The 11,949-nt window shown below is 47.0% G+C and overlaps 1 protein-coding gene across 1 annotated transcript; it reads left to right on the top strand.

The window, feature by feature from the left end:
• Positions 1 to 10,635, top strand: LOC120920104 (sporozoite surface protein 2-like). Its single transcript, XM_040332016.1, has 2 exons — positions 1 to 358; positions 10,043 to 10,635. Exons 1-2 carry the CDS (start codon positions 136 to 138, stop codon positions 10,633 to 10,635), a joined length of 816 nt encoding a protein of 271 aa, XP_040187950.1. The 5' UTR covers positions 1 to 135.
• The last annotated feature ends 1,314 nt before the right edge of the window (positions 10,636 to 11,949 follow it).

The raw sequence follows: 11,949 nt of genomic DNA, 5'->3' as shown, positions 1-11,949 counted from the left end.
CTAACTTTTCCCAATTCGCTCATCACTTAGCGGTAACATTTATATATTATCATATTTGTTTTTTTTTATCCCTTAGAGCTGTTCCCGCAGCCAGAATTAAAACGATCCCATAATCCAGCGGTAGAAGGTGATCACATGACCCTGACATGTGACACGAGCCTCAGTCGGCACAGACAGAGGACAGAACTGCAATTTGCTTTCTATAAAAATAGACAGAATATTCTGAGATTTGGTTTATCTAACCAATATGGAGTCCAGTCTGCTCTGCTGAAGGATTCTGGGAATTATTTTTGTGAAGTGAAAACATCTACCACCAATGTACTAAAGAGGAGTCCAATGCTCCATATACAAATACAAGGTAAGTGAAGAATGGATATTTTATACACTCACTGGACACTTTATTAGGTACACCTTGCTATTTCCCGGGTTGGACCCCCCTTTTCCTTCAGAACTGCCTTCATTCTTCATGGCATAGATACATCAGGGTGTTGGAAACATTCCTCTCAGATTTTGGTCCATAGTGACATTATAGGATCACGCAGTTGCTGAAGATTTATCCCGTTCTACCACATCCCAAAGGTGCTTTACTGGAATGAGATGTGGTGAGTGTGGAGGCCATTGGAGTACAGGGACCTCATTGTCCCGTGGTGGGATGATTGGAGCTTTGTGACATGGTGACATTATCCTGCTGGAAGGAGCCCTCAGAAGATGGGTACACTGTAGTCATAAAGGGATGGACATAGTCAGCAACAATACTCAGGTTGGCCGTGGCATTTAAACAATGCTCATTTCGTACTAAGGGGCCCAAAGCAGTGGCGGTGCATCCATAGTGGGCACAGGAGTACCGCCCCCTCTCTCCTGCACCTGTCACTCAACAATACATAGATTCATGCATTGTATGAATCTATGTATTGTTGCCGTTGCCGCCCACTATTCAGGTATCCGGCCCCCTGTTGAGTGTCGGCCATCTGAATAACAGTGGTGGGTGTGTTTTGGAAGTGTCTATCAGAGCCAGCAGATCTGTGGGCTCTAATCGGCTTCCAAATGGTTAACCAGAGGGCGCACAGGGTGTGTGTTCCCTGGGTAACACTGACACACATCTCAGCCAATCAGGTTTACCGGGTCTTGTTACCGGTCACCTGATTGGCTGAAGCGACAACGAGGGCGGTAGAAGACATCGAGGGAGCGTGGAGGAGGGTGGCTGACCTGAGAAAGGTAAGTGCCGGGCGGGGGCAATCTGGCAGTATTTTGGGGCAATCTGGTGGCATTTTACGGGGCAAACTGGCGGCAATTGATAGGGCAAACTGGCGGCAATTGATGGGCACAGTGGTAAAAATTGATGGCACAGTGACTGCGTTTGATGGCACAGTGACTGCGTTTGATGCGCCTTTCTTAAAAGAATCCCAGTGCGCATGCTCGAAATCCCGCCGCAAATCGTCAATGCTTTAGACGTGAACGTAACTTACGTACAGCCCTATTCTCGAATGACTTACGCAAACGACGTAAAAATTTCAAAATTCGACGCGGGAACGACGTCCATCCTTAACATTGCGTACGCCTCATAATAGCAGGAGCAACCTTACGCCGAAAAAGCCTAACGTAAACGACGAAACAAAATAGCGCCGGGCATACGTACGTTTGTTAATCGGCGTATCTACCTAATTAGCATATTCCTCGCGTAAATCGACGGAAGCGCCACCTAGCGGCCAGCGTAAATATGTAGCCTAAGATACGACGGTGTAAGACACTTACGCCAGTCGGTTCTTAGGGAAATCTATGCGTAACTGATTCTATGAATCAGGCGCATAGATACGACGCCGCAACTCAGAGATACGACGGCGTATCTGGAGATACGCCGTCGTATCTCCTTACTGAATCTAGCCCTATATCTCTTTGTGCCTGTGTTTCAAAAAACAGTCTTATGTCTTCTACCACTTTACATTGAGTCTCGACAAGTGGCTGGGTGGGCTGTGGGATCTGGTATCATTGTGTTATCGAGCAAGGGAAGCTTTTACAGCAGACATACTCCTCTTGAGTACCCCTGGCAGCAACATAAAAGGTAATATAGGGAGGTCTGGGAGGGGCAGAGTAACTGGGCCCACACAGAGTGCATACTTGCCAACAGTCCTGATTTTCCTGGGACATTCACAGTATTCAGACCTAATGCCGCGTACACACCATCACTTTATGTGATGAAAAAAAATTAAGTTTTTAAAAACGTCACTTTAATTGACTGTGTGTGGGGGAAAACGTCGTTTTATGTCTTGTAAAAAACGACCAAAAAAAATTGAAGCATGCTTCAATTTTATGTGTCGTTTTTCAAAAGTGCACTTTTTACTTCACAGAAATTGACCGTGTGTAGCAAAAAACGTCGTTTTCTAAGACGTTTTTTCATCCACGCATGCCCAGAAGCTACTTATGAAGCAAGCTTCAATGGTAAAACGTGGTGGAACGTAACCTCACTTTGCAAGAACATTGTGAGAAAAACGATGGTGTGTAGGCAACTTCGTCTTTGAAAATTGAAGTTTCAAAAACGTCATTTTTTACTTCACAGAAAGTGTCGTTTTTTTTCATCACATAAAGTGATGGTGTGTATGCGGCATTAGTCCCAGACTTACCGGGAAAATTCACAGGAAATTGGCTTTGTCCCATGATGAATCACCAGAGCCGCCACTAGAGATCCGGGGGTTGCCCCAATTTTTGTGAAGAGCAGCTCTCCTTGAGGCCGAGGCAGAGAAGAAACATGAGGCGGAGTCTGGGTTGTGGGTCAGGCCACAGGGTGGGGGGTTGGCGGCAGCTTTCATTGCCACCTGGGCTCCACCTCTTGTTTGTTCCCCTCGGCTTCCACGAGAGCTGCATCTTGGTGACAAGTAAGCGCTGCATCTCTGGTGGCAAGTACCAAGCTGCATCTGGTGACAAGTGAGCACTGCAACTCTGGTGGCAAGTAACAAGCTGCATCTGGTGACAAGTGAGTTCTGCACCTCGGCTGACAAGTGAGGGCTGTATCTCTTGCATTTGGTCCTAAAGCCAATAATAAGGGTTGGGCTGGTTGCCCTGCGTGGAGATACTTCACCAATCCGTTAAAGTGAAGTGGGGCCTGTAGTCATTGACACAGCCTGGCATAGTTGCCAACATTTGAAAAAAAATTCCAGGGACACTTTGCAGCACAGCTATTAATTAATTACCACACTCACCTCCCTGAAGCTCCACCCACTCCGCAGTATGTACAGGAGAGGAGGAGTGCAGAGGGTATGATGGGGCAGTATGTACAGGAGAGGAGGAGTGCAGAGGGTATGATGGGGGCAGTGTGTACAGGAGAGGAGGAGGAGTGCAGAGGGTATGATGGGGGCAGTGTGTACAGGAGAGGAGGAGGAGTGCAGAGGGTATGATGGGGGCAGTGTGTACAGGAGAGGAGGAGGAGTGCAGAGGGTATGATGGGGGCAGTATGTACAGGAGAGGAGGAGTGCAGAGGGTATGATGGGGGCAGTGTGTACAGGAGAGGAGGAGGAGGAGTGCAGAGGGTATGCTGGGGCAGTGTGTACAGGAGAGGAGGAGGAGTGCAGAGGGTATGATGGGGGCAGTATGTACAGGAGAGGAGGAGTGCAGAGGGTATGCTGGGGCAGTATGTACAGGAGAGGAGGAGGAGTGCAGAGGGTATGCTGGGGCAGTATGTACAGGAGAGGAGGAGTGCAGAGGGTATGATGGGGGCAGTATGTACAGGAGAGGAGGAGGAGTGCAGAGGGTATGCTGGGGCAGTGTGTACAGGAGAGGAGGAGTGCAGAGGGTATGCTGGGGCAGTATGTACAGGAGAGGAGGAGGAGTGCAGAGGGTATGCTGGGGCAGTATGTACAGGAGAGGAGGAGTGCAGAGGGTATGATGGGGGCAGTATGTACAGGAGAGGAGGAGGAGTGCAGAGGGTATGCTGGGGCAGTGTGTACAGGAGAGGAGGAGTGCAGAGGGTATGATGGGGGCAGTGTGTACAGGAGAGGAGGAGTGCAGAGGGTATGATGGGGGCAGTGTGTACAGGAGAGGAGGAGTGCAGAGGGTATGATGGGGGCAGTGTGTACAGGAGAGGAGGAGGAGTGCAGAGGGTATGATGGGGCACTATGTACAGGAGAGGAGGAGTGCAGAGGGTATGATGGGCACAGTTAGTACAGGAAAGGAGGTTGGAGGGTATGGCGGTGGCATAATGGGGAGGGAATTCTTGTGGTGTCTATGGGGTAATCAGGAAGTGATGTTGGGAAGATAAGGGAAGGTAAGTGACCATGGAATGATGTCCCTCAGCGGGGGGGGGGGGGTATTTCGCTCGGAGTGATGTCTGTATGATGTGATCTGTGGGTGATGCAACCTGGGGGCAGTATGTACAGGAGAGGGGGACTGAGAAGTGGTCAGATAGCGATGTATATAATAAAAAAAAAAAACTCATCCACTAAAAACATTTAAAACAATGAATCATACAACAGTACTAGATGCAAGCACAGATCTATGCAATCCAGTTTATAGCACTCTGTATACAATCCAATTGCTCAGACTAGATAATGTGGGGTCATTTATAGCCATTCATGTAACCTGTGTGTGTATGTGGTGAGTTCACACTTCTGATTGCACAGACTCAGAACCTGTATACATGTACAATCAGAAGTGTGAACTCACCACATACACACACAGGTTACATGAATGGCTATAAATGACCCCACATTATCTAGTCTGAGCAATTGGATGATGTTTGCAGACTGTTCATGCTTAGAAGTGATCTGTCAAAATGTGTTTGGTCTGCAGACCTCACCCTGCCCCCCTCCCCCACACTCAAACTCACTATCTCCCCCGATTCTTCTCCTAAGAAAAAATCTCCTTGAAAGTGTGTAACTACTACTATGCACCCTAGGAAACTTCCCACAGAAAAGTTCAGCTCACTCACCTCCTCCCTTCCTCTGGCCAGCCAACAGGAGCTACAGTGAGCTCCGCCTCCAAGGTCTCACAGCACACCGCGCTGCTGATTGGAGGGGAGGCTGAGTCAGAGATAACAAGGACCCCGCACAGCACGAGACTGGAGGGAGGGAGGGGAGGGGACAGAAAGGAGCTTTGCATCCCAAACACACAGCGCAGGCTCAGGTCCCTGCTGAGACCCAGAAGCTGCACCTGCCTTCCCCAATAGCCGGGACAAGTCCCGGCAGGCTAAATTAGCTGGGACTAGGTCCCAAATAACGGGACTGTCCCTTTAAAAACGGGACAGTTGGCAAGTATGGCCTGGGCATTATATAGCTATCAGCTCTTTGTTCAGACCTGTGTTCAATATCTGGCAGAGAAGAGTCTTCCAGCACCGACTTTCCCTAAACCTCTGAGACATCATGGCCCGGATTCACGTAGTACTTACGCCGGCGTATCTCGAGATACGCCGCATAAGTGTAAACGTGCACCGTCGTATCTGTGCGCCGTTCCCACAGAACTAGATACGCCTGAAAATAGGCTTCCTACGCCCAACGTAAGTTTCCTACGCCGTCGTATCGTGGGCGCATATTTACACTGGCCGCAAGGGGCGCTCCCATTGATTTACGATTTGAATATGCAAATGAGTGAGATACGCCGATTCACTAACGTACTTGCGCCCGGCGCATTAATATACGCGGTTTATGTAAGGCTTACGTCTGGCGTATAGTTATTTCCCATCTTTGAGGCGCAACTCATGAAAAGGTATGGACCAGGGAACAGCCGTCATATTTTATGTTGTTTACGTAGTAGTACGTGAATATGGATGGGCGTAGGTTACGTTCACGTCGTAGGCAGTGATTCGACGTATCTTAGGGAGTATTTTCGACGTGATTCTGAGCATGCGCACTGGGATGCGTCCACGGCCGTTCGTTCGGCCCATCATTTGCATGGGGTCACGCTTCATTTAAATGGATCACGCCCACTTCCACCTACTTTGAATTAGGCGGGCTTACGCCTACGAATTTACGTTACACCGGCGCAACGTTGGGAGCAAGTGCTTTGTGAATACTGTGCTCGCCGCTCTGCGATACGTCGGCGTAGCGTATATATTCGATACGCTACGCCGGTATTACTATGCGCCGCTGTATGTGAATCCGGGCCCATGTGTTTGAATGCCAGGAGCCACAAAGAAAGCTAGTTCTAGAAGATGTGAAAATGTATATCACAATCAAGAACTTTAAGAACATCCACCAATCACCATGCCCACACATCAAAGTGGAATCGGAGGAAAACTGCCTTTAGACCTCAGGAAACTGTTCCTAACATAGAAGGACCAATTGGTTGTGTAGCACCCTGGAGTTTAGGCAGGGTTGCTTCCAAAAATGTACCCGCCAGGAATAGTCATCTTGGCTAAGAGATCAATTTAGATCAATTGATTTATCCCTAAGTTTGGTCTTGTTGCATATTTCTCTTCTACTGCTAGGTTTCCGGGTTACTGGTGGTACTACAGTAGATACGAGAAGGGCAATGCCAGGTCAGATTATGAGTATATGGGGTATTTCAGCCAATGGGCAGGGATTTTCTTGAAACCCTTGTCCTGCAGGGAGAACCTACAGTATATATGTGGGTGGAGTCATGTGATCTCTGTTCTGTGCCACCTGGACGGCTGCCTGGGTGGACATGTATTGTACTGCCTGGGCTGCTTGGCCAGAGATTGGGCACATCTGGCTGCTAGACTGTCTGAGGGCCCTTTCAGAAGCAAGAGAGCAGCGTAGGGTTGGGATTGCGGCTTGCAATCCAACCAGAAGTGCCGATTCTGCCGCCTGGAGAACCTGTCCTGGTAGGGGGTAGAGGGGAAGCTGTCGCCAGTAAGGGACCATCCACCTTATTACCAGGGACCACAGTGAGTAACAGAAGCAAGTACCGGAGCAGTATTCTCACCAACCAGAGACGGTGAAGAATTTGGAAACTTCAGTGAGTATCAAGCCAGGGACCCAGCCAGCGGAGGTGAAGCGTGCAGAGCAGCCTTGTGTGTCAAGCCAGGGACCAAGCGGGTCAGTGAGGTAAAGCTTGAGAAGTATCTGGAGTGCCAAGCTAGGGACCGAGCAGAGAGGCGGGGGTGACGCTTGAGGAAGATACCACCGTGAAGATTGAAGGAGCTCAAGGGATTCAGCGGCAGTGAATCATCTAGTCTAGTGGGAGACCGGGAGCTCAGTGGGCTAAAGAACTATTAGGAGTGATTGTAGTGGAAGTGAAGGAACTGTTACGCTTTGTGTTAGGAACTGTTAAAGACTGTTGCCATAGGAGACAACATCCCTGCACATGCAGATGTGGCGTCTTGCTGGATGCCTTTTCCTGCATGGCTGTCCTCCTATTGAAGTCTCGGAGTCTGCCAATTTATCTTACAACTACTAAAGGGTGTCCTAGCTCTAACCCTCTCTCCCCCAAAAGTTTGTTAAGAGAAATAGTCTCTTCTGCATTCAAGAAGTGTCTGGTGCCCAATAACTTTGACCACTTTGCACCCACTATCAGTGGCGGCTGGTGCTCAAAATTTTGGGGGGGGGGGCGCAAACAAACGAAAAAAAAACAAAAAATTGCAGCCTCACTGTGCCAATCAAACGCAGCTATTGTGCCTATCAAATGCAGCCACTGTGCGCATCAAATGCAGCCACTGTGCGCATCAAATGCAGCCACTGTGCTATGCCATCAAACGCAGCCACTGTGCCATCATTTATCGCCACTGTGCCCATCAATTGTCACCACTGTGCCATGCCATCAAACGCAGCCACTGTGCCATCAATTGTCACCACTGTGCCATCAATTGTCACCACTGTGCCATCAATTGTCACCACTGTGCCATCAATTGTTACCACTGTGCCATCAATTGTTATCACTGTGCCATGCCATCAAACGCAGCCACTGTGCCATGAATCGTCACCACTGTGCCCATCAATCGTCACCACTGTGCCCATCAATTGTTACCACTGTGCCATCAATTGTTACCACTGTGCCATCAATTGTCACCACTGTGCCATCAATTGTCACCACTGTGCCCAGCAATTTTCACCACTATACCATGCCATCAAACGCAGCCACTGTGCCATCAATTGTCACCACTGTGCCATGCCAAACGCAGCCACTGTGCCCAGCAATTGTTACCACTGTGCCCAGCAATTGTCACCACTGTGCCCATCAATTGTTACCACTGTGCCCATCAATTGTTACCACTGTGCCCATCAATCGTCACCACTGTGCCATAAATTGTTACCACTGTGCCATCAATTGTCACCACTGTGCCCAGCAATTGTCACCACTATACCATGCCATCAAACACAGCCACTGTGCCATCAATTGTCACCACTGTGCCATCAATTGTCACCACTGTGCCATCAATTGTCACCACTGTGCCATCAATTGTTACCACTGTGCCATCAATTGTTATCACTGTGCCATGCCATCAAACGCAGCCACTGTGCCATGAATCGTCACCACTGTGCCATGAATCGTCACCACTGTGCCATGAATCGTCACCACTGTGCCCATCAATCGTCACCACTGTGCCCATCAATTGTTACCACTGTGCCATCAATTGTTACCACTGTGCCATCAATTGTCACCACTGTGCCATCAATTGTCACCACTGTGCCCAGCAATTGTCACCACTATACCATGCCATCAAACGCAGCCACTGTGCCATCAATTGTCACCACTGTGCCATGCCAAACGCAGCCACTGTGCCCAGCAATTGTTACCACTGTGCCCAGCAATTGTCACCACTGTGCCCATCAATTGTTACCACTGTGCCCATCAATCGTCACCACTGTGCCCATCAATTGTTTCCACTGTGCCATAAATTGTTACCACTGTGCCATCAATTGTCACCACTGTGCCCAGCAATTGTCACCACTATACCATGCCATCAAACGCAGCCACTGTGCCATCAATTGTCACCACTGTGCCATGCCAAACGCAGCCACTGTGCCCAGCAATTGTAGCCACTGTGCCCAGCAATTGTAGCCACTGTGCCCCGCAATTGTCGCCACTGTGCCCAGCAAAATGCTGGCTGCCACTGTGACCTGTAAAATGCCCCCCCGCCTGGCACTTACCTTTCTGGGGTCAGCCATGCTTCTACCATCCCTCAATGTCTTCTCCCACACTCTGTGACGCTTCAGCCAATCAGGTTACCGGTAACCAGAACCGGTGAACCTGATTGGCTGAGACGCCTGTCACTCTTATCCAAGGAACGCACCCCCCGTGCGTTCCGAGGATAAGCATCTGGAAGCCGACTACAGCCTGAGGGCTGTAATCGGAAAGCCTATCAGAGCCGCTGGCTCTGATAGGCACTTCCACCGCTGCCGTTATTCAGATGGCCGGCGCTCACCAGGGGGCCAGCCATATGAATATTCGGCGGCAATACATAGATTCATGCAATGCATCAATCTATGTATATTGTGATCAGTAGCGTGAGCCAGAGGGGGCGGCGCTCCAGCGCCCTCTATACACGCACCGCCACTGCCCACTATGCCTCACAACCCACCATATACAGAAGGATGTCAGCTATCTCTGGCTCTGGAGGCTCCTAGTAGACTAAAGGAGGCCGGGGACCTTGCTACAGTTGTAATTGCTCCCCAGTCCCAAACTTCCCAGTCCTTCCTGGGTCTCAAATCAACAACATATAGTCCGGCAATCCTCAACATTGAGATCCCATTAACCCGAGAAACCACCCCTAGAATGTTAGAAACCCAACATAGCAGCAGAAATATGATTGGTCAGTGTGGGGAGCCCTGACACCTTATGCTATAAATATGGTGGCTCACATGTTACCTCTCTGGCCTTGCAAAGATAAATTCCTGTATGGAGTCTGTATGTTTCAATGTCCCGTGATTCCATGTTTCCATGTCTCCGGGTTTGTCTGGGACTCCTTAAGGTGCTCTATGATCTTCTTATAACCCAAGGACTTACCTAGATGTTGAACAGTTTTAACCAACACATGACTATAATGTGTACTTATATGACTGTGGTGTGGAAATTAGATTGCAAGCTGTTTGGTCATGATAAATACAAATGGGTATAATTAAATAAATATTGCACATTCATTTTTTTTTTTTTATAGGGAGACCATCAAAAGAAGATGGAAAAAATCCAGAAGGGAACATTCCCAAGAATCATTCCACCCCAAACAAACCAAAAGAAGAAGATAAAAATTCAGAAGGGGACCTTCCTCCGAGTTATACCACCCCAAACAAACCAAAAGAAGAAGATAAAAATTCAGAAGGGGACCTTCCTCCGAGTTATACCACCCCAAACAAACCAAAAGAAGAAGATAAAAATTCAGAAGGGGGCCTTCCTCCGAGTTATACCACCCCAAACAAACCAAAAGAAGAAGATAAAAATTCAGAAGGGGGCCTTCCTCCGAGTTATACCACCCCAAACAAACCAAAAGAAGAAGATAAAAATTCAGAAGGGGGCCTTCCTCCGAGTTATACCACCCCAAACAAACCAACTGAAGAAGATAACAGTTCAGAAGGGGAAATTCCCAAGAATTATACCACCTCAAACATTATACGACTGGTGTTGTCTGGGTTCATTGTAATTGGGGTCGTTATCGTTCTTTATTGGCATATAAAAATGTATTGTAAAGAGGAGAGGATCGCTGCTACTACCACCTTATCACTAAGACCCTGTGGGCAGAGTGAAATGCACTAGGGGGTGTGGTTTGGTGGAGACATGTAAGCTGAGGTTGCTCCTTATCGTTTTTCCACCTGGGCTGGTCGGGAGTAGTGGTGATCCTTTCCACTTTACATTTACTAACCCTCTGGTTTGGAATAAGGACAAGCCTGCACCCAAGTATGTACTGGCCATTAGGCATGTGCAATTTTTTAAGTTACGAATACGTTTTCCGTCAATTTTCGTTATTTTAGTTGATTCGTTAACATACGAATGAACGAATGGTTTAGCGCAATTGATAACGAATAACGATATTTTCAAAATAACGAATATGAAAAACAACAAAGATACGAAAGATGAAAGAAACGAAAACATAGAAACAACGAAAATACCGAACCCAAAAAAAAAAAAAAATTACGAAAAACAAAATGAACGAAAATGCAAAGTTACTAATATTCGAAGACCGAAAAGAAAACGAAATGCCGAACAAAGACTAAAAAACGAAAATCAAAACTAACGAAAAATAAATTACGAATCTTCGGAAAACTGAAATGAAAACAACGAAAATACAAAATAATGTAAATTAGCTTTCGTTAGTACTGAAATATTTCTGGACATTGACCAATAGCCACTGAGCGCTGTCTCTTTCCTCTGAAGAGGTTTGTTCCTTCCCCCAATGAGCTTCTTTCTCATTACCTCCTGGCTCCTTGTGTCTTTTTCTGTGTTAGACTGCAGTGCATCTAATTTCTAGATTTGTATTTGTAATATCTGACATATTTTAGTTTTCTTCTACGTCAGACTTCATTCTAGACAGGGTGTGTGTGCTAACTAAGACAGTCAAGTCAATCACAGTAAAATCCGAATTACAAAATTACGACGAGTAGTGTGTCGAATAAACGTAAAATGTATTCGAACAGAATTACGAATGCAATAAAATCTACAAAAGTACGTTTTTACAATCAAAGGAAATTAGACACGAAAATACGAATGATCATAAAGCAACGAAAATATATTTCTTTACGAAAATACGAATGCGGCATGATGGAAAATATAATGTAAATACGAATAACAAAACAACGAAAATTAAACTAACGTAAAAACGAAGGAACGAATAAAATCATTTTAAAAATACGAACGCGGCAGAATACAAAATATAACGAAAATACGAATCTCAATTCAACGAAAAATAAACTAACAGAAAAAAACGGAAACGGAAAAAAGAGTGTTACAAAAATACAAAAGAGTACGAATACGATAACTAACGTCTTACGAAATTACGACTCGTTACGAATCACGATAAACGAACAGAAACGAAACAGAAATAAACGAACATTTTTGCTGTGCACATGTCTA

The sequence above is a fragment of the Rana temporaria genome, chromosome 13 (genome assembly GCF_905171775.1).
Source record: "Rana temporaria chromosome 13, aRanTem1.1, whole genome shotgun sequence".
Classification (NCBI taxonomy): Eukaryota; Metazoa; Chordata; class Amphibia; order Anura; family Ranidae; genus Rana; species Rana temporaria.
This window is presented reverse-complemented; position numbering and strand designations above follow the sequence as displayed.